Genomic DNA, 24,555 nt, shown 5'->3' with positions numbered 1-24,555 from the left:
CGATTCTCTCATCTTCATCTTCCATATTTCTCGCCTATTTTATTTCAACATCTCCAGATTTTCTTCGATTTGTTCATTATTCCGTAGTCTCCAGATTTTGTTTCCATATTTGTGATCGGGAAGATGTTTTCAATTTTGCGTTCTTATTTTCATTGATTACCTTTTCAATTGCTGTGAAAATTTGCTTCGATGGAATCTGTAGCAAATAACGAAGGTAACAATCATTATCTATTATTTAGCTTATTGATTGTGTTCATATTCATGTATTGAATTTGATTTTAGATTAATATTAGTTGTCGATTGGTTTATGTTTCTGATGTACTGAAATTCTTATTTGATTATATTATGTATTGTCGATTATGTGTTAAAATGATACGTTTGGCTTATAAATGTTAGGTTTACTGCATAATATGATAGTTTTGTCGGATAAAATGATATTATGATAAAATGATACTATGATAAAATGATACTTTTACTGATTTGTAGGTATGTACATTCCTGTTTGTGATGATGCTTTGAAGCCAATGATTGGTATGAAATTCAATACATTAGTAGAAGCAGTTGGTTTCTATGAACATTATGCTCGTTCAGTTGGTTTTGGCATTCGTAAAATGGGTAACAAATCAGTTCAAGGTATTACTAAGTGGCCGTATTTGGCTTGCAGCAGACAAGACTCTAAGAATTTTATACCTGGTCATGCATCCCAATCAACTGAAGTGTCTTTTAAGAAGCGTAGGTGTCGGTCATTTAGGTGTGAATGTCTTGCTAAACTCAATTTGAGATATTTTCAGATGGCAAGAGCATAGGATATGAGGTTTATCAGTTTGTTGAGTATCATAATCACTTAATGGTTGCGGATGAGCATAGGCATTTTATGATGGCCAATCGCAATCTGGATCCTATCCATCGGAGGTTTATGGAGGATTGTGGCAGGTGTAATAATATTGGTCTCACTCTCACATTCAAACTTTTGAAGGAGATAATGGGTGGACCTGAAAATGTTGGATGTGATATTATTGATATTAGAAATGGTTATCGTGATATTATGTCCAATATTGATGGTTCAGATGCTCAAATGATTTTTGATTATATGCGTTCTCAAAAGAAATCATCTGACGCCTTCTATTATGAAATTGAGATAGGATCTCATGAAAAGTTAACTAGACTCTTTTGGGCTGATGCTATTTCAAGACGAAATTATCATATGTTTGGAGATGTAATTTCATTTGACTCAACATACAACACTGACAGGTATATTACTTTTGTTGCTAATAGACATAAAATTATACTTTTTGTTGATTAAATTACTTTTATGTTATAAAATGATATTTACAGCAGATAAAATGATAGTCATAGGTGATAAAATGATACTTCTGAATTATATAATGACAAAATGATACTTGCAGCAGATAAAATGATACTTTTGGCTGATAAAATGATAGTCATAGGTGATAAAATGATACTTCTGAATTATATAATGACAAAATGATACTTGCAGCTGATAAAATGATACTTCTTACTAATAAAATGATACTTTTGGCTGATAAAATGATAGTCATAGCTGATAAAATGATACTTTTGGCTGATAAAATGATAGTCATAGCTGATAAATATAATTCATTTTTATGTTATATTCTGAAGGTATTGCATGATTTTTGCTCCATTCACTGGAAAAGATAACCATTCTAGACCAGTTACATTTGGAGCTGGCTTGTTATCACGTGAAGGTAGAGAATCCTATTCTTGGTTGTTTGGCTGTTTTGTTCGATGCATGGGGGTAGCACCCAAATTGATTATCACTGATCAAGATTGGGGGATCAAACTTGCTGTTCAACAAGTACTTTTACAAACAAGGCACCGATGGTGTATGTGGCATATCATGGTTAAGGTGTCAGATAAGTTGCCCAAATCTTTACTTGGTAATGAAGATTTCAAAAAAGAGTTGAATGCATGTGTTTGGTCTGATTTGTTAAGCCTGATGAGTTTGATATAATATGGAATGATATAATGGAACGGTATGGATTAGAAGATGTGAACTGGTTTGGATCAATGTTTGAAGATAGAGAATTCTGGGTTCCTGCTTATTTTCTAGATTTTCCCATGGGGTCGCTTCTTAGGACTACATTGATGTTTGAATCGGAGAATAGCTTTTTTAAAAACTACACAAAGCCACGTGCAAATCTTGTACAGTTCATCAATTTCTTTAATTATGCTGTGGGAGATCAAAGGAATGCCAATTCACGATTGAACTACTTGGATTACTCAATTATTCCTGATTTGTCAACCCAATTGCCTATTGAGAAGCATGCATCTACAATCTACACTGATTCTATTTTCAAACATGTACAACAGGAAATAAGTATGGTATGTGAGATTGTTTCTATAATTACTGTTGAGGATAACATCAAGATGCATCGGGTCAAGGACCAATATGGTAGAACATGGGATGTTAAGTATGATTGTACGCAAGACACATTCGACTGTAGTTGCAAGAAGTTTTCCAGAATTGGTTTGTTATGTTGTCATATATTTTGTTTGTTGAAGAATAAGTCTGTTAATCTCATTCCTGAGAAATGTTTTGGTCGAAGGTGGTTGAAGAGCTCTTTACTAAAGGCAGCCCATGGTCTACCATCTGAGGAACAACAACCATTTGAACGTGTGTTCCATTTTTAACCTTATTTGTAAAAATTCTATTTTTCAGTCAGAGAAATGATAGTATTTACTGTAATAATGTTATCTTTTATCTTGCAGATTTGGATGAAAAGCAGGAAGTTAAGAAAAAGTTGTTCTCCAACTTTTATCGATTAGTCCAAAAGTCTGACGGAAGTATGGATCATTTGTCTTTGTTAAGTGCTGGTCTTGATGATTTGGAAGAGCATATATTTGGAAATTGTGCAGCACCTTCAGTCATTGAAAAGAAGAAGATGGTTGAGGATTTTTATGGAATGGCAGTACCTGATGTAATTGATGTACATCCTCCAAACGTTGTTAGTACCAAAGGATCAGCTAGTGGCAGAGTAGCAAAGAGGGAGAGTGCAATAAGGAAAACGAATAAGCCTCTACGACGGTGTGGTAAATGTCATGAGCTGGGTCGTCATGATTCAAGAAATTGTGGTAGAGTCAATGAGAAGACAGATTGAAGCCATTTGATATAGTTTAGGTATTTTTGGTGTATAAAATGACATTTTTGTTTAATAAAATGATACTTTGGGCTTATAAAATGACATTTTGGCTGATAACATGATACTTTAACCTGAAAAAATGATACTCGCAGCAAATAAAATGACAATAACCTTATAAAATGATGTATAAGCTGGAAAAAATGACATATAAGCTGATAAAATGATACTCTCAACGGATAAAATGATATTTTAATTTGACAAAATGATATATAAGCTGATAAAATGATACTTGGAGCAGATAAAATGATAAAATGATACTTCTGACTGATAAAATGATACTTCTGAATTATATAATGACAAAATGATACTTGCAGTAGATAAAATGATACTTTGGGCTTATAAAATGACATTTTGGCTGATAACATCATTCTTTTGTTTATAAACTGATAAAATGATACTTTAACCTGAAACAATGATACTTGGAGCAGATAAAATGATAAAATGATACTTCTGACTAATAAAATGATACTTCTGACTGATAAAGACAAAATCATACTTGCAGCAGATAAAATGATAATTTTGGGTGATTATATTCGAAACCACTATTACAAAACGCTATTATCAAGTCATACAAGTTAGTATACAAGGGGTTTAAATTCTCTAATCATCTTTTCAACATCAATTTCTCCTTTTTTGCTGTCATTCTCAAACTTCTTCTTTATCATTGTAAGTGTCTCAAAAGCCTTCTTGTTAGTATCTCCAATAAGCAATGCTTCAGTATATCTGGCACGGAGTTATATGAAAGACTCTGTTCCCTTCTTCGTTAAACCCGAATTCCAGTTACGAACAGGACCACCCATGTAAGTCTCCAAATGGCGCATCACATAAATTCCACAGTCAACTTTATTTGTATCATTCTGCCATGGCATATTCATGTATCTGGTTTTTGACAGTTTGACAGTTCTTCCCATTGATGGATTGACTCCATTTCCAAGATAAGTTCGGAAGAAATTTCTCTATTCAAATAACACAAAACATACACGAGGTTGATTAAAAATTATATTATGTTCCATACTGAATTATATTCAATGCATTTTAACTAATAAATATTGAATGCGTTTAACTAAACATACCAGAGTACTTGGTGCATCTTCATATTTCTTCTCAAGTAAATCTTCACTAACCAGAGAATTGTCAATCACATCCATCATTTGCATTTTGAGATTGAAGCAGATGATATAATAATGTTCGTACACCCAGATCGGAAAGAATATCTAATTTTCAAAACATTATATATAAATGTCATTTTCAAAAATATAGGTATGTTGTTCTGTAAGGGATGTGATCATATCATAACCCATATTTATGGTGATAACCTAATAACCCTCATTTTATGGAAGAAAAGTATCATTTTATAGAACAGAATATCATTTTATGGACGAAAAATATCATTTTATCATGTATAAATATCATTTTTAGTAAAAATGATACTTTTGACCCATAAAATGATAGGGTTATTAGCTTATCACATAAATATGGGTTATCATTATAACGCACCCCTGTTCTGTAATGTATATCAAATTATTACTTACCAGGTCATAATTTTCCCATTTGAAATTTTCAATCTTTGACACAAATTCATTCAAGTTTGAGCAAAATCTTTCTCGACTCTCTGCTTTAGTCCAACTAGATCTCCTTGCAGTAATGTTGTAAATCTGTCATGTTTACATTTTTGTAAATATATTTTAACTTTTAATGTAATACTATTATTTATTTACTCGTTTAATGTACCGTAGGTGTGGTGTTGATGAAAAGACGACTCGGTGATGCCTTTGATTTGAATTTTTCATTGTAGTTGAGGAACACAACCCATGCATCTATGATGTTGATCCTGACGTATGTACGTGGAGCAAGGCTGTGGAAGTCAATCTTGAACATTATGATCCTGTCGTTCTCATAAACTATCTCATAACTGATTTCAAATTCATATTTAATGTTAGTTAAAAGAACTGAATAAGAATATAATTATGTAATTCAAAACTTACTGTTCACTTTCTTCATCTGTCATCAACCAGTACATTATTTCTCTCTCTTCTTTATTCAGCTTTCCTTTCAGATTTACTGCTCTGACATTGTAGGGAGAGCACATTGCTTCAACAATTTTCTTTGTTGTTCTGACCACTTTCTCCTTTTCGACTGGAGGATCTTGACAAACCATCTTCTTCCCTTTGTCCTTATTCAAATTTTCTTCTCTCCGTTTTAAAACTTCATCATCTTTGTGGATATCCTCCATGACAGTGGATATTATGGTATCAACTCTGTCATGCTTTCATTTAAAAAAAATATAAATTGTTATTGACAGAAGGGATACTATTTTACCCACAAGAACTATCACATTATCAGCCAAAAATCTAAAACTATCATTATGAAACAAAAGTATCATTTTATTCACAAAACCTATCATTTTATTCCCCGAAACTATCATTTTATCATTTTATCATGCAAAAGTATCATTTTATCCACTTAAACTATCATTTTATGATGCAAAAGTATCAGTTTTCAAATAAAACAGAACCACCAAAAAACATCATCAAACCTATATCATTTTAACCATATAAACAATCATTTTATGTTCTTAAACTATCATTTTTAAAAGTTACCTCATATTCTTCATTCTGAACTTCTTTCTCTGAAACTTTTTCCTTTTCTTTTCCAGCTGCCATTTCCTTTTCGCTTTCATTTTGTTTCTCTTGCTCGTTTTCCATCTCATCATCTTTTTCCTTCTCCATTTCCTTTTCCCGATTAAATTCTTGATTCTCATTAGGACTGTCGTCACATTCAGTATCAGAGTGAAGGTAGGGAACTCATTCCTATTTTTCAGTATATATGTCCTCTCAGCAGCTTTAGTTAACTCAATCATGATATCAATCCATTCAGGATCATCAGTTTCATCATTGTTTATAGCCTGTGTCATTGTATTCTGACTTTCTATAACATGCTGCACACCTTCCTCTCTCAATCCCATTGCATTTCTCGTTGTATCACAGATTATCTTAAAGCTATTGAGATTCCTGAGTTTATCCGGCGCTGCTTCAAGGACATCAACCATCTTCAACATTGAGGCTTTAACATCCTTTGCAGCTCCCTTCCATTCATTTATGAAATTCTCCCATTCACTGGTTGTCCCCATTTCATCATGATCATTTGTCTTCAAAACTTCTACATCTTGAGATTCATCTTCTTCGTCATCTTCATCATTTTCTTCATGTGGCTGCTTTTTATATCGGTCATACTTATGACCTAGACCAAATGTTGAATTCTCCATTTCTGCTCTTTGTCTTTCTTTCAACAGTTCGGCAGTCTATCCTTTCACTGTTGGATAACATCTTGCCACCATTTTTTTTCAAAGACAATCCTGTCCACGTAACAAGCCTACATTAAACAAAAACTAAATATTAGTTTATCTGTAAATAGATTCATAGACAATGGAAAACAAATATATTCTTACCACTACAAAGATAACTGGCCCGGTAAATATCTTTGCTGTGTTTTTTTTCCACCTCTTTTGTGTTTCATGCAATCTAGATATGACATAGCTACACCAATTGTATTGTTTGATATTCTCAATATCAGCTATGTAATCTAAAATTTTTGGCCTCAAATTTCCATCAGCAGGAGTGTTAATCAAGGCATACTCCATGAGAACCATAAAAGTCCATTTAAACAACTCACCACCTTCTTTGTCTCTCTCCATCTGCTCTACAACATACTTTGGCACCATTTTTTTCTCTCCACCTTTACAGAATCTAGCAATTTCAGTTTTGATGTGGGTATTTTTCAGAAATTTGCTTTTATTGATAGGTAAAGATCTAATCGGGAACCCAAGAGTTATGTGAACATCTTCATCATCTAAAAAAAGTGATTCCCACTGTTCAACTCAATTGATGAACTTTTACGGTTAAAGTTGTAGATCAGATAATACGCCAGTGCTCTTGGGAAACTTCTTATATTGAAGTTTAGGAGTGCACCAAACCCAATCTCTCGAACATCTCTTCTTTGATTCTCGTTTAGAGATTGAAGCATGTCAACGAAGAAGTCAGTATTCCTTCTTCTTGCCAAAGTTGTTGTCTTAATGACTGTACTATCTTCAACAACTTTTTTCTTGCCCTTCTTTGAAGCTGTCTTACCATCAGTTGCATCATCATTCTTTCTTTTCTTCTTATTTCTTATATGTTCTACTTCTTCTGCTAATGTTCTATGTTCATCATCATCATTATCACGAATGTTCTTTCCTAATAAACAAAAGATTTCAGTGTGTTAAACAGTTTATGTCATTATATAAAGTCAAAGTATCATTTTATCCCATGAAACTATCATTTTATCAAGGGCAATTATCATTTTATCTTCTGAAACTATCATTTTCTAAATTTCAATGAGTTCAAAAAAGCAGAGAGGGCATAACTTGTCACTTAAGTAGAACAAAACACTATTCACAAAGTATCATTTTATCATTTTCAGAAACTATCATTTTATGCACCCAAAGTATCATTTTATCAAGCAAAGGCACAATTTCTACATTTAAACAGATCAACCAAACACATAGCAACACACACACTCACACAAAAACACAGAGACACACACAACAACACACACAAACACAACAGCAGTAGCATCAGGACACACACACACACAAACATAAAGTATCATTTTATCCCATGAAACTATCATTTTATAATGTAAACTATCATTTTATCCCATGAAATTATCATTTTATAATATAAAACCATCATTTTATCAAGGGCAATTATCATTTTATCTTCTGAAACTATCATTTTCTAAACTTCAATGAGTTCAAAAAAGCAGAGAGGGCATAACTTGTCACTTAAGTAGAACAAAACACTATTCACAAAGTATCATTTTATCATTTTCAGAAACTATCATTTTATGCACCCAAAGTATCATTTTATCAAGCAAAAGCACAATTTCTACATTTAAACAGATCATGCAAAAACATAGCAACACACACACAGCAAAACACACATAAACAAAGCAAAACACACACACAAACACAGAAAAACACACACCAGCAGCATACACAGCAAAATGTAAATCTAAATATATAGATTGTTCTCAATATTGTCATGCATGAACGATATTGTATAAATATAAGAAATATCTACACTAAAAAACTAAAGAATCTAAAAAAAATCGAGAAAATCTCCAGCAAAATGATAAATCGAGCAAAATCAAAAGTGAAATAAGTAATAAACTTCATCCAACCTTTCTTCGATGATGCTTGAGCGTTTTCCTTCGACATATTCCAGAATCGGATGATTTTTCCTTCGATTCGAAGGCTTTGAAACGCGATTTAGAGGGTTTGTTTGTGAGAGAAATTGAATGCAGGGTTTGAGTGTGAGAGAAATTGAATGGAGCGTTTGTGTCAAGTTTCCTTCTTTCCCACCAAATTTTAGAACGAAATGACAATTTTTTCCCTTAATATATCCGAAAATGATATTTTTATTTGATAAAATGATAGTTTTGTTAGATTAAATCTAGACCACATATTTTAAAAATGTGTGGTGGAGATTTAGTTATAGGGTTATCACACAAATTGAGGTTATCATTATAATGCACCCCTATATATATATATATATATATATATAGGGGAGCGTTAGGGTGCCACCATATTTAAAGTGACAACATACCACTTATCATAGCCCTTAGATCTATAAGATGGACGCCTAGGATTGAATTAATGAAATAGAATTCGGATTGCAGTCTTATCTATTGGATATTGCAGGCGTGGGTATTTTAGTCATTCCATAATATTTTGAAATCAAAATTGGGGATATCCCCAACAATTGCGATACTCTTCACATCCCCTCTCTCTCCCCCGATTCACAAATTGAGAGAAAAAGTTCACAAAATCCCGCCGGCTCCGCCTCTACACCGTGAATCAGCGATTTCCGGCCGCCACTACACCGTGAATCAACAATTTCCGGCTAATTTCAGGAATTGCGAACCGTACATTCAAAAATCATCAAACCTGCAACCACTAAACTGTAAATCAGTCCACAACTACAAGATTTTAGGGCTTTTTCATCGACAAGGTACGTTGATCGGAATAGGTTTTAGGTTTCTGTTTGGTGTTGATCAGAATAGGTTTCGAGAATGTTACTGTGTTTGCGTATGTTCCTTGATGTTGCTGCGAGATTTAAGTATTATTCATTCAATTTCTGCCATGTTTAATGTTGATTGGTGTTTGTTTGCTAAATTTATTGTTTTAGATCTAAGGTTTTTGCGAGATTTTGGTTGATGTTTTGGAAAACTTAGAGGAACTGAGATTTTGGTTGGTTGTGATGTGCATTTTGAAGTTCCAGATTCATATATTTCATCTTTTACGAATTTGTATAGTTGCATGCCCAAACAACAACTGAGTTTGCTGGTTATACATGTGATACCGATATTGCAGTATTGCTGATAATATTTTGCAGTGCATCATTTACAATATTGCAGTATTGTTTATCACCAATTGTATAGCGATTTTGCTCGGTGTAATGGTAATTTTGCTATTGTATAGCGATTTTGCTTGGTGTAATGGTAATTTTGCAATTGTATGGCAATTTTGCTCCATGTATTGGTGATTTTTGCAATTGTACAATGATTTCTTATAGTTTTTATTGCGATTTTGTTATGTAAGTTTGCTGGTTATATATGTGATACTGATATTGCAGTATTGCTGATAATATTTTGCAGTGCACCATTTACAATATTGCAGTATTGTTGATCGCCAATTGTATAACGAAATGGTAATTTTGCAATTGTATGATGATTTCTTCTAGTTTTTATCGCGATTTTGTTATGTGGATCTGAGGTTTTTCCAAAATTTTGGTTGATGTTTTGGAAAACTTAGATGAAGCTCGGTTAGGAAACCCTAGATCAGTGAGCTAAGCTATTGTAACCAAGCCAAGTGAGATCGTTTTTTTGGTTGATTTGGGTGATTTGTGGATGATTTGGTTGTATCTGCTTCATTTTGGATGTTGCTTTATTGTATCTGATTCATTTTTTTGAATGTTGCTTGATTGGTGGACAATATTGATTGATATTCTTGGTTTAATGCAGTGTCAGATAAATTAAAATGGCACAAAAAAAGAACAACATCACAGGCACAGGCAGAAGAAGAGTTTGAACGAAACTCTAGAAGGGAGATACATGAAGAAGAAGCTGAAACCAACACTAGTCATCAAAATATGAATGAGGAGGAAGCTGAAACACAGGCAGTAGAATAAAGGATCGGGAGGTTTAGGTATTGTGATACATCTTGCAGTTTTGCATGTTATATATTGCAGTATTGCTGATTATATATTGCAGTGCATCATTTATAATATTGCATTATTGTTTATCACCAAATATTGCAGTGCATCATTTATAATATTGTAGTATTGATTATCATGATGGAAATACTCTTTTTTTTTGTAGGGGGTGAAGGCCCTGAACGAAGCCGGAATTGTTTGCGAATGTCATGGATACTTAAACTTGAAGCAGAAGAAGGATATTATAGAAATGGGCTTTGGTACCCATCTCAACTTCAAAATGAACTACATACCTCGAAGAGGGGAAAAAGAAGGGACCAATAGATGTGGAGAAGATGGTTGTGGACTACCACAAACCGTGACCAATGAATAAACTCTTGGTGTTTTGAACATGAATTCTGATTTGGTTGATGTTTTTCTGGGTAGCTTCTTGTACTGAAACATAGTTGTATTATTTTGGCGTAGACAATGTTGATGACGTAATTTGAATTGATTTTTTTTTCTGTAGTTGTTTTGATGTCTTTTACTTATAAAATATTTGCATGCTTATGTTAAATCTAGCTAAGGAATACGTCGTAAAGTTATACAACAATTAATTATTGGGTGCACTGCAACTCATATAGCGGTGTACTGAAATCTCGACACAAATAAAATTATTCTCGTCAACAAACACTAATTATTGAAATGGAATGCAACCTGAGAACAATAGTATACAATTAATAATTAATCCTACTGCAGTGTGAAATTAGTAACGTAATAGATTGAAACAAATAGTGTGGTCTGCAATCGTTTCATTAAACTACATCAGGAATAAAAATTAGTAAATTAAATGTAAACTGCAATATCGTCATGGTAACACTGCAATATACAATGAATAACACTGCAAAAAATTTGTGAATTAAAACTGAAACCAACAACGAAATTTATGAAATTAGCAGCAAAGAAGGAAGAAGCAAGAAGAGATTCACAGAAATGAAAGGGGAAAATACGAAGTAGACTGCTACAAATCGGAGAGTTCAATTACTTAGTAAATTCACGGAGTTCAGTCACATATTAAAATTCATGGAATTCAATTACAGATCACGACTTGCAGAATGAAATTCACGAAATTCATGGATTTCAATTAACAATAAGCTCTAAAATTATGCACAAAATTACAGATAAAACTGAGAATGGAGTCGTCGGCCATATCAGATGAACGAGATTCAGTAAATCAAAAATTGAGTGAAATTGGAATGGATTGAGCAATAGTAAGCAATACCGTGAGAACAAATATGCAATCGTTTCAATAAACTACATCATGAACAAATTTAATAAAGTAATATGTCAAATGCACACACTACGTGTTAACAATGCATCATTCATGACTTTAATTTGCAATCTGGTAAAGGTAAAAAAAATATGCGACTACAATCTTCAAGTACTTCAAAACGAACTAAGTGATCTCTTATTCATTTTGTCTGCCAAAATTTGTAGAGTCACAGGGACACATTTCTCCGCATTTTCCACACTAACACAATGTTTTTATCATCAACTTCACGACCTTCTCCTTCATGGACACCAATCAGCTTGCAGAACTGCTTTCCGAATCTGCAATTGACCATATGTTGGACTGCAACATGTACCACATAATGCAGCAATCTTGTAAGAAACAGAGTATGACCATAAGAACTTAATCATAAGCGAATCAAAACAAATTTGAACAGCAATCAGTAGGTTTATAAACGAAGCAAAACGAATTTGAACAGCAATATTCACCCGATGCAATTGTAATATAGATATGCAATTGCAAGTTCAGAGAAATGCAATTCTTAATACATAACGAAGCAATCTGAAATTAATAAAACATGCTACACTAAAAATTAATCGAATAAACAAATAAGAATGAATAATAATCATAAATCAAATTCAGATCAACAAAGCTGGATAAAAACATGAAGTCGTGAATTCAACAAACATGCAATAATCGATGAATATGCAGATTATCAAATAATCACTAATAAAAAACATGAAGTTTACATATTATCAAAGGAGCAACAATGACTTGCATCAAGTGGAATTCATGAATTTCAATTATAGAATAAATTACGGCCTTATGATTTTCTTACCCCCTTAATAATTGACTCATCTCCATGACAGCGGGATCGTCAAACTCCTTGCAATTCAGAGTTGATTGAGAACGAATTACACTTATGAATTTACAAATTGCAAAAGAGTGGGATCGTCAATCTTCGCACCAATTGAAGTTCAATCAAGGATCCGTTCTAGATTTGATTCGAATTGCACTTCTGGATTCGATTTGATCATCAGAATAGAGAGTTCAATTCGTTCTGGATTTAGAGAACGAACTGAGACATAACTCACTAGTTTTGTTGCTTTGAAGATTGAAAGTGATGAATGAATTGATTGACACAACAATTGCGTGAAATCTTCGTTCCAAATTGAACTCGATTTCGTGAGGGATGCGATCAATGTCGAACCCTTCTTAAAGACCGAACTAGAGACCAAATCTCAACCATGCATTAATAACATCTAATGGTTATTAATAATTTCTGATTTTTTTACTCAATTAAATTGGTAAAGGGTAGTTTAGGAATGTGCAGCTCATCCTCACTTCCCAATTCCAACCAACTTCTCTCTCTACAATTCTTTCTCATCGTAGAGAAGGCGCCACCATATCCTCTTCTCTAGCTCTCTTTCTCTCCCTCATCAGTGCTTCTACGACCACCGCTCCCTCCGCCTCGCTACTTCGCTTCCCACTTGCCACCGCCAGCTTGGCCGCTTCGCTGTTGGAATTCTCATCGGATGCATCCTTGCCTCCGCTCAATAGCTTGGTGAAGGAAGCAACATAAGAAGATTTCTCTTTCTCATTTTCCTAAACCGCCTTCTCAGATCTGGCAATCGAGGTCTCGAAGCTGTTGCTACCACCGACCGCCGCCGGAAAGGGAGAATTGATCGGCGGCAGCTCTGCAATCGAGCTAGCTGCTGTCGCGAGCAGCCACTCCACCGCCTTCCTCGGCTGATCGTAGCCTAATCGGTCCTGCAAATCATAGAATTCGATCGTGGTGTTAACCGCTAATCGAACGCAGCGGTCTCTTAGCCCTCGCGATGTCAGGACCTTGCTGTGGCGGTCCTTCCCGCCGGTGGCTCGAGAAACCCTAACTATCCGCGACGATAGCCAGCCTCCTGGATCGGCCGCGCCTCGCCGCCGATCCTCCCCTTGCTCATGGTTTATTTTGTTTTTGTCTCTCTTAGTAGCAATCGGTTAAGCATAGCCGCCATTGCTGATTTTGAGGAATTAACACGGGATGTGATCCACCTCCATTTATAGTTTGAGTCTCATACTAGTTTTGTGAGTCCCATTTATACAGGAATTTACTTCATTCAACAAGTATACCACTTCATCACAATAGGATTTTACTTTAATGTACTTCAATTGGATTATTACTTTAATCCATTACCTTATTAAATAAGGTTATAATTTCATCAACATTGATATACATCATAATAGAAAACAAATACTTCATTTTGAAAACACTTCACACAGTTTTTACGCTTTAAATTTTATAAAAAGGTTAAACAAATTCAAATTCAAAGTGGAATGAAGTAATTAACTATTGGAATGAAGTAATAAACTATTGGAATGAAGTAATAAATCTACTGAATGAAGTAATAAACTATAAATATAATTTGACAAAAATGACCCTCGGTTGAAGTAATTTGGCTACCTAATGAATGCGAAAATTTTCACTACATCATCTCATCTCATCCTTTAAAAATTAGATCTAAGGGCCCTAATTTGGTTTCTAGTAATAGCATGACTGAATGAAGTAATAAACTAATGGAATGAATTAATAAACTAATGGGATGAAGTAATAGCATGACTGAATGAAGTAATAAGTTCATTACTACTACTTGACGTTTAACACGGTTAACATTGTATTTCAATAAAATGTCATATTTACTTCATAGAATAATGAACTAAATGAACATTTGTTATGAAGTAATTTTTCGCATTCATTATTATAACGAATTTGCTTCAACTGAAAGATAATTATGTCATAACACATTATGAAGTAATAAACTAATGGAATTGAGTAATAAACTAATGGAATGAAGTAATAGCGAAGTAATAAACCAATGGAATGGAGTAATAGCATTACTTTGAGTTGGCATAAATCAAGACAAGAACTATTGATAAATGATTGTCCAACAGAAAATTTAGCACGGTAATCATAATAATATACTATATATTTTATTTAGTAAGAGAGTGAAAGATTCGTACATAATGAAACAAAAAATAAAAAATACTTCATTAGTAGAGTTATTTTGTGCTTTTGAAATGAGATTTTATTTAATGTCCAAATATTTGAAAAGACAATAAACTATACCAATACATCATAATGAATACCGTGAATATGAAAATACCTAAATAATACAGGCACGTGTGGTCCTTCTTACAAATAAATAGGTTCAACATTGACACAAGAATACATCTTAATAAAGAAGCAATACTTTATTCTGAAACACTTTCACATAGTCTATTCGCTTTAAAGTTTGCAAAAAGTTTAAACTAATTTAAATTCAAAGTGGAATAAAGTTATAATCTACTAGAATGAAGTAATTAAGTATTAAAATGAAGTAATAATATACAAGAATGAGGTAATAATTTACAAAGAAATAACACTAGCAAAATGAAGTAGAAAACCTACTAGAAAAATGAAGTAATTAACTAGTTGAATGAAGTAATAAACCTACTAGAATGAAGTAATGAACTAAAAAGAAATAACACTAACAAAGCGAATATCGGCAAAAAAAATGGACTGAAGTAATAAACTATCGGAATGAAGTAATTAACTACTGGAATGAAGTATCAAAACTACAGGAATGAAGTAATAAATTACAAACAAATAAATGTATCACAACATTCTTCTTCTTCTTCTTCTTCTTCTTCTTCTTCTTCTTCTTCTTCTTCTTCTTCTTCTTCTTCTTCTTCTTCTTCTATTTAGTCGCAATTCCTAGAATCATGCCGACAACCATGTGGCATTTGGCAAATCGACTACCAGGCTTGGGCAACTCCTTTATTTCTTCATTTGGCTCATAAAACAAGGCAGTGGTGTATAACATAAAACCTTACTTTTGCTAGTCAAAAATCATAGCAAATATAAACAGTCCACTATGTAATAAACTGAAAAAGAATAAGTTTTTACTTCATTCTAGTAGGTTTTTAGTTCATTCTAGTAGGTTTATTACTTCATTCCAATATGTAATGAACATATTTTTACTTCATTCCTTAATTGTAGTAGGTTTATTATTTCATTCAAATGTGTTTGTAATTCATTCCAATACGTAATAAATTGAAAATGAACATATTTTTACTTCATTCCTTAATTCCAGTAGGTTTATTATTTCATTCAAATATGTTTGTAGTTCATTCCAGTGGGTTTTTCACATATTTCGTTCGAATTCATTGAATTAGGTTTTTAATTTATTAACTGTAAATATACAATTCATTCCAGTGAGTTTATTACTTCATTCTAAACTGTTGTTACTTCATTGGACTAGGTTTTTACTTCATTTTAGTATTTGATTAAACAAATGCAATATACATTCAAAAAAACCAAGTTTTCCTACGTTTTCATGATCCATGAATTAATTACAATGATCGGTTTCAGATTAGACCATCTGTTGTAGCTTTGGTTGAGCAAGCAAATTCATTAAAATGCCCCTGGTTGAAGTAAATTTTGTACCTAATGAAGGAGAAATTTGAGTATAACATCAGCTCATCTCATCCATTAAAATCTGGATCTAATGGCCCTAATTTGGTCTCTAGTTTGGCCTTTAAGACTGGATTTGTGAATAATGAGACTCTCTCTCTCTCTCTCTCTCTCTCTCTCTCTATATATATATATATATATATATATATATATATATATATATAGGGTTTTGATCTATGAAGACCAGATTTAAATACAGAAACGCAGAACACGGTCATACGTAAGGCATTTTTAGGTCATAGTTAGTTTATTTTTAGGTCATGCTAACAAAGCATGACCTAAAATGATCTTAACATGACATAAACCCAAATATTATAATATGACCTAAAACTACTTAATTATGACCTTCCGTGTTTTGGGTTAATTATTGACCATTAGATCATCTAATCCTAGGGTCAAGATTTGGGCTGCATTTCTGAATTTAAATGCATTCTTATTTTGATCATCTCCCTAAATATATATATATATAGTCCTATTAACCACAAATCCACCCTTAAAGATCGAACTAGAGACCAAATTAGGGCCACTCATTTTTCTTAATCTTATGGTTGTGATTAATTTACAATTAATTTAATATTTTATTAAATAAAAATATATATATTTTAATTTTTTTAATTTTTTTTTTTAATTTTTTTTTAATTTTTTTTAATTTTTTTTAATTTTTTTTATTCGATAAAAACTTGATGGAGTACCCACTACATAATGAACTAAATGAATGTATGTTATGAACTTATTACTTCATTCAGTCGTACTATTACTTCACTCAATTAGTTTATTACTTCATTTATTAATGCTATTACTTCATTCTATTAGTTTATTACTTCATAATGTGTTATGACATAATTATCTTTCAGTTGGGTTTAGGGTTATTACTTCATTCCGTTAGTTTATTACTTCATTCAGTCATGTTATTGTTATGAGCATATTACTTCATTCAGTCGTGCTATTACTTCATTCCGTTAGTTTATTACTTCATTTATTCATGTTATTACTTCATTATGTTACATATTACTTTATTCTGTTAGTTTATTACTTCATTCAGTCATGTTATTACTTCATTCCATTAGTTTATTACTATCTTTCAGTTGGGTTTAGGGTTATCACTTCATTCTGTTAGTTTATCACTTCATTCAATCATGTTATTACTTCTATCTATTAGTTTAGCATTTCATTCCGTTAGTTTATTACTTCATTCAGTCATTCTATTACTTCATTCCGTTAGTTTATTACTTCATTCAGTTATGTTATTACTTCATTTCATTAGTTTACTACTTCATTTCATTATTTTATTACTTCATAATGTGTTATGACATAATTATCTTTCAGTTGAAGTAAATTCAGTATATAATGAATGCGAAAAATTACTTCATAACATACATTCATTTAGTTCATTATGTAGTGAATATAATTCATTATTTACTCCAGCAAGTTTTTATCGATTTTTTTTTTTAATTAAAAAGAAAAATTAAATTTTTTTTTAATTTTTTTTAAAAAAAAAAAATTAATTTTTTTTATTTAATAAAATATTAAATAAATTCTAAATTAATCATAACCATAAGATTAAAAAAAATGAGTAGTCCAAATTTGGTCTCCAGTTCGGTCTTTAAGAAGGGTTCGACATTGATCACAACTCTATATATATATATATATAGAGAGAGTTGCGTTAGTGTGCTAACTAATTTACAGTAATAAGTAATAACTTTCAATATTGTGTATTAAAAATATCAACACAAACACATAATTATATCAATACAACATGTAAAATTTAAATATCAACACAAAGACATAAGTTTATCAGCACAACAAGATTGATAAATTTATGTCTCTGTGTTGATATTTTTAATATACAAAGTTGATATTAGTTATTAGTTATTACTGTAACTTAGTTAGTATTTATCACGCACCCTATATATATATATATATATATATATATATAGGGGTGTGTTAGGGTCCTTACAGCATCTTAGTGTAAAACACAGCACTAATCACAGCCCTTGGATCATTAGATTGGATGGTTGTGATTAGTTACATTATCATACTAAAAATCTACATTATTAGCCGAGGTACATTATTAGACTAGAAATGTGCATTGTAAGACTAAAACTGTACATTATTAAACTAAAATGCTACATTATTATCCGAGCTACATTATTAGTCTAAAATTCTACATCATTAGATGACACGTGGCATTAATCTAACCGTTAGATCATAAGATCCAATGGACTGCAAGTGTTTTGAGTTTTACTTATACTTAGCGTTCTGACCTGAATACATCCACATATATATATATATATATATATATATATATATATATATATATATATATATATATATATATATATATATATATATATATATAACTTAAAAGAAATGTAAAGGACGGTGCAGATCATGAATTTATTATCAATCTAATAGTAACACCTAATATATGGAGTATATGTTTTATCCGGCAGGATTCATTCGTGTACATAATTGGAGTTCATTTTGTTTATTTGGAAAGGAATCTAATGTTCACTTGGTGGCAGACATATCTTCACATTTAAAGTCAATATTTTATTGCAAAATTAGTTCCCATGTGGTTGGTGTGAGATCATCACCATTATTAACAATATATATGTATATACACAAGCTTAGCCTAATGAACAAAACAAAGTGCCGCAGGCTTATCTAGATCAGATCCCCTCCACTTTCTCTATTTTTCACAAATAATATTCATATGCAAATCAAAATGTGTATTCCAACAATTCATGAAGCACTACAAACTAGATTTTTTTTAAGTAGATTCTGATGTAATATTATGATGCAGAATCATATAAAGAATATTTCAATAGAGAAATGCTTGTTTCTTAAAAATGAAAAGTATTCCTATAAATAAAAAATTGTATTCAAAATAAAATATTTGTTATTTATAACTGTTTAGATTACCATAGGGACTTCAAAAGAAATAAAACAAAAACTATAAAATTAAAAATAAGACCGGAAAAAATAGTACTTTGTCTCTTTTTTTCCCTAAACATTGTCGGACGGCCGAAATCAGTCATCGCTAACAATGATTTGATTCTTCGGTTCGATTCGCACGGACCGTGTGAATCTTAAGTCATTCCAACACATAAAATGTTTTCAGCGCACTACTGTATTGAACATCTTAGGAATGTGGCGAGGACAAATCGATGGACGATGATGGGCTAAGTCTTATCTGCATGTGAGTCTGTGGGACAATGCTTCAATCTAGGGATTCCCATTAGATAATTATCTTAACTAAATTCCAGATAATCTAAATCAATTATGAGAGAGAGAGAGAGCTAAACAAGATTTCTTAAAATTGAAATCCAATTACAATCAACATTGACATCACATAATTAATCAGCAGAGGTGGTAATAACATAGTACATAATTAGCTAGGTATGATAAGATGAAATTTTTTATTACGTCATATTTAGGCTGAGGGCCTGAAATAGCCAAGGCTGGTGGGAAACTGTAGTCTCGGGCCCCCATTTTAATCCCGGGCTTCTCACCCCCTTGCTTGTCGACGATGAAGATAAGCTTGGCCCTGACTTCTTCTCGTAGAAGCTTCTCGGCCCCAAAGTCAGCTCCAGATCATCAAATTCACATTTTCCAACTGACTCCACGGCTCGTTCCGCCTTAGACCCCGGCCCGTTATAAGTAGCCGGGCTATTCCTATCCCGCCCGTTTTTGGCAATGTCTTTCATCAACATTTTCTGTATCCGATACAAGCGATGGAGCTCGTAAACCTACACCCCCCAAAAATAAATAAATTAAAACTTAAATTAATTTAATTAAAAAAAAGAAAAGAAAATATAGAGTGGGAATTAAATTAATGTTGATTTTCACCTGCTCTCGAAATGTTTCCTCGTGCTTGAGCATGGCCATTTTCATGTATTCCTTGTCGTACTGATTCAGAAGCCTCTCCATTACTTTCAAATATTCATACAATCTGTAATTTCTTCCTAAAATATTCAATATTAATTGTTAAAAATCGGCACATGATGAAAGCTGTGTATCGTGCTAGTGAGGCCATAAATACATGTGAAAACCCACATGTTTTTATTTTATTTTATTTGATTATGAGTTATGATAATGTTAAATTGGGCCATAGTAATTATTGGCAAACGAAAAATATCTATAAGCATGGCTGGGCATCGTTTTCATAGATTCATCAAGAAAAGTACTTGATGAGTCATAGTGAATCCATCTCCCCTAGTCCACATATTTCACTATTTTAGATATTTTCTTGGGAATAATTGGACTACATTTCTTTGTTGTTATATAAAATCGTGAATATTACATTTTGTATTTTTGTATAGTAACAGATAGATTATAAGTACCATTACCCCACCAATAATACTAAGCAATTTACTAATTTCATAAAATCCGAAAAAAAGGTGATTTTCAATTTTCATGCTATGTAACGATTGATAAAAGAAGAAATCCAAGGATTAATTTAATTCTAGTCAAGGACAGTAAAACTGAAACATGAAGCCTCCAAAATCTGTTAAATTGCAGAATTTTTTATGAAAAGTGGAGAAAAAGGGAACTGTTTAACTTTGAAGATGTGTGGAAAAGGGTAGTTAATTTAGGCTGAAAACCTCAGGAAAAGGTGATGAATCTTTCTGTAAATTCTGTAATGATCTAAAAAAGAAACTAACAAAACCCATCAGTTTAAGAAAAAAATCTAGAACAAAGAATATTGACCAAAAAAGGAACCAAATCTTGTTTTTAATTTAGACACATGAAGGAAATGAAGGAATTTTCTTACCAGTGTCATGAACTTGAAAAAATCAGATCTTTCTCTCTCTGATCTGATCTGATTTGGCTTCAACAACTTGTGCTTCTTTTCCCCTCGCAAATGTTGTTACCCTTTTGGCATATAAATATATATACTCGAAGTGCTTGGACAGATAGAGAGAGAGAGAGGAGATGGTGCATAAGAATTTGAGGAATCTGTGTTAATTTGTTGTCACAGAAATCAAAGTAATTGTTTGTTGGTATGGGTATTAGGAAATGGGGGGTTTGATGTGAATGATGAGAGGCATGCCAATAAATCCCACTGCTATGTGTATTTCAAGCTTTGTGGAGAGATGCTCCGACCATCTCCACCACACCAATTATTTTTTTATTTACTATTCCAACGTTATTTTATTTAAATACAATATATATGTTGTACTACTGCTACTACCAAATACTACATCGGGCTTGAGTTATCACAGGATAAATATGGAACAATTAATTTTCTTTCAAAAAATAATCGTTGAAAATACATTTATGCGCCCCGTAAAAAATTCGTAAAATTGAAAGATATCGATGATAGTTAAGATAACCAATTTTCCTCTTCTAAAAATATCTGAAAACTTTAAATTTCACTTACTCTCTCAATTTAAACACTTAATGAGAAATCTAACAAAATTCGAATTGTATATGTCCAAATCAAGAAATTCAAGTATTTTGTACCATGTTCATATATTTTTAGAAATGATCAAATATCAGTTAATATATTTTTTTATATGTCAATACACTACTCATATTACTTTTTATACGTCAGTACTTCAGTAGTATGCATGTATAATATAGTATCACTTTATGCACACACAATAGTACTAGTATGCATGTATATATGGTAACAATAACAACCAAATATAGAAGGAACAAAATGTAATTAGAAAATCGAGTAATTCAACTGTATTAAAGTATTATGTGATGGCACTATAATTGTTTTAATTGCGAATCTTTGGTACAGTATTATCTATACTACATGAATGGATTTTGTATTAGAGCATCACAAGGGCCCCGTTGCGACAAATCATCAAAATAACAGCGCAGCCTGACAAAGTGATGCACATGCACCCCAAGAACTAAATACTCCATAATTTAGTACTGATAATGTATAAATTGTCTAATGAGATTACGGTATGTGCCGACTTCTATTTGTTAGACAACCAATTATGAGAATTTTTGTTCTATATATTTCATAGATAAATACATGTAATAGTAGTACACATGACTAATTAAGGTACCATGTAGCACACCGACACTTGGATTTCAGCCGTACATACCTTAGGGTACCTCCACGAAATCAAAAGTCATGGTTATTGTCCGATTATTAGGAGATTAAAATATGCCAATCTTACAATATTAGTATTTTATACAGAGTAATTATGTGGTGATTGTGAAAAATACTACTATTATATCATGAAAAATATACTCCTATAATATGGAGTAATTATGTGGTGATAGTGAAAAATATTCCTTCTTGTTTTTTGAGTCTTGATGAAAAATAAAAATCAAAATGAAGAAATCAGAAAAAAATGGGGGGCTTAGAGCATCCAAAACGGGCTCAAAATGCCTTGGACGCACCGCACCACCAGGCGGCCCCGCAACGGGGTGGGCGGGAGACAAGAGGCGCTCAGAGTGGTGCAAGCCGCTCGGCCACTATAACATAAGATTCTTCTTCTTTTAATTTTTAATTCAAATGTAACTAGGTTAGTAATCTACTCGAAATGTTGTTAATTGTTAATTGTTTGATGAAACTATTATAAATATATTGTTTAAGACTAAATGCTATTGCATGTAATGTATAGGTCCAAAATATATTTTGGGAAAATATGTAAGATAAATTTTGTACTTTTAGTCTAAAAAAAATATAAAATAAAAAGAAGAAGACGGGATCAAATCCATGATCACTCCACCATATAAAATTATAATGCAGGTTTGTTCGGATGAGCTGGATTGTGATAATGTTGTTATGCTAATGAACCTTTAATGAATCCGATTATGATATATGATGTATATTAAATATAAAATGATTAAGGAGTTGAATCTAACCTGAGCAAACTTATTCTTACATCCAAAATTAAAATATCCAACATGAGATAAGCACTATCCCCTGAATTATTGCAGGTGAGGTCATTTTAATTTTATGGTTATTGACCAAAATGATTTAGAATGATCTCCATAATTACAAAGATATGAAACATAAAAAATTAATGAAAAATGTTTGATTGTATATGGAATTTCACAAACTAATATTTTCCATCATATACTGCTTAATATAATACAAATGCAGAAATATATATGTTGGAATGTATACTTTAAGGATTCGTTTGATAAAAAAAAAAGATATGAGAAGATATGTAAAATAAGATAAGAACTACGAGTTTCATGTCAAGATATGCAACGATATGATTTTTTTATTGTTGTTTGATAGAACAAAAATTATCTAAATTTGTATAGTATATTAAATAACATGGCTTAACTTGACAAATTGGTGGGTTACCTAAACATGATTAAAGTTATAATTTTTGTATAATTGGGGAGGGCCCTTGTCTTATATTGGGCTTTGAGTTAAGTTTAACTATAATATCAAACAATTAGAAATGTCCATATATAATTCTCTATCTTAGTATTACTAATTATCAAACACGCCCTAAGTATGTTTTAATTAAAATTTTTATATTTGTTTGTATTTTATTATGCTTTCACTTTGATTGATTTGAAGGTGATTACTTCATTCTTAATAGAGTATTTACAGTAAGAAGTTTAATAGTTCATATGTTCGAATCTCAACTTCTTGGTTTAATAATGACAATTTCAAATTTAGTTATGTTTGAAAAGAAAATCAATCTGCTAGAATATGAGAAATATATTGGATAAATGATGTAGTTTGGAGGAAATATATAAGAGGATAATCGATGGATATATGACAAATTATTTAGGAGATGTTAGTGATTTGGACAAACTAAGAAAAACTTACTTAATCTACAATATTTCTCTACTCTATTTCATTTATATTTTTTATATATAAATTTTTCTCTATAAAAATCCAGATATTTGATTAGATATATCTATTGGGATATACTAATATGCTAACTAATTTTAAAGTGCTAATATACATCCAATCACGTGCTGCCACTTGACACAAAAAATGCAATATACATTTGTAGAAGCTACAGATAAATTCCGGCAGATTACATTTTTGTTATGTGCAGATTGCATTTTTTATTGTTGAGTTTTGCATTTTAGATATAGATTGTTTATTTGCATTTTATGTATAGACGGATTGCATTTATATATAGTTTACTTTGCATTGTGGACAATTTATGTTAAAATGAAAAACTTAATAATATAAAATGCAATTTGTCTATAATAAAAATGCAATATGCGGAAATGCATGTACAACTTCACAAATGTGTATTGCATTTTTGTGTTTACAATATTGCATTTTTTCGTGCCATGTGGCATTATGTGATTGGATGTACGTTAGTACTCTAATTAAGGATGCACCCTAGTGCTCCCCTATATCTATATCCAGAAAGAATTGTGATATAG

At 31.8% G+C, this 24,555-nt stretch overlaps 1 protein-coding gene and 1 pseudogene across 1 annotated transcript; both read right to left on the bottom strand.

Annotated features, from left to right (window-relative positions):
- Positions 1 to 13,088: 13,088 nt before the first annotated feature.
- On the bottom strand, positions 13,089 to 13,760 carry LOC125187647 (transcription factor TCP24-like; annotated as a pseudogene).
- Positions 13,761 to 19,510: 5,750 nt separating this feature from the next.
- Positions 19,511 to 21,346, bottom strand: LOC125212632 (uncharacterized). The gene is made up of 3 exons (XM_048112850.2): positions 20,990 to 21,346; positions 20,065 to 20,180; positions 19,511 to 19,964 (listed from the first exon to the last, which is right to left on the bottom strand). Exons 2-3 carry the CDS (start codon positions 20,143 to 20,145, stop codon positions 19,638 to 19,640), a joined length of 408 nt encoding a protein of 135 aa, XP_047968807.1. The 5' UTR covers positions 20,146 to 20,180; positions 20,990 to 21,346; the 3' UTR covers positions 19,511 to 19,637.
- Positions 21,347 to 24,555: the final 3,209 nt, after the last annotated feature.

The sequence above is a fragment of the Salvia hispanica genome, chromosome 2 (genome assembly GCF_029641045.1).
Source record: "Salvia hispanica isolate PSC_SH4W2 chromosome 2, Shi_PSC_v1, whole genome shotgun sequence".
Classification (NCBI taxonomy): Eukaryota; Viridiplantae; Streptophyta; class Magnoliopsida; order Lamiales; family Lamiaceae; genus Salvia; species Salvia hispanica.
The sequence above is the reverse complement of the archived record's forward strand: the minus strand, read 5'-3'. Positions and strand labels throughout refer to the sequence as shown.

What these genes read in the sequence shown, in the direction of transcription:
- LOC125212632 (XM_048112850.2), bottom strand. Translation starts at nt 20,145, where the DNA reads ATGGAGAGGCTTCTGAATCAGTACGACAAGGAATACATGAAAATGGCC. An exon ending in AGGAAACATTTCGAGAGCAG is followed by an intron (nt 19,965 to 20,064) that starts GTGAAAATCAAC and finishes TGGGGGGTGTAG; the next exon opens with GTTTACGAGCTCCATCGCTT.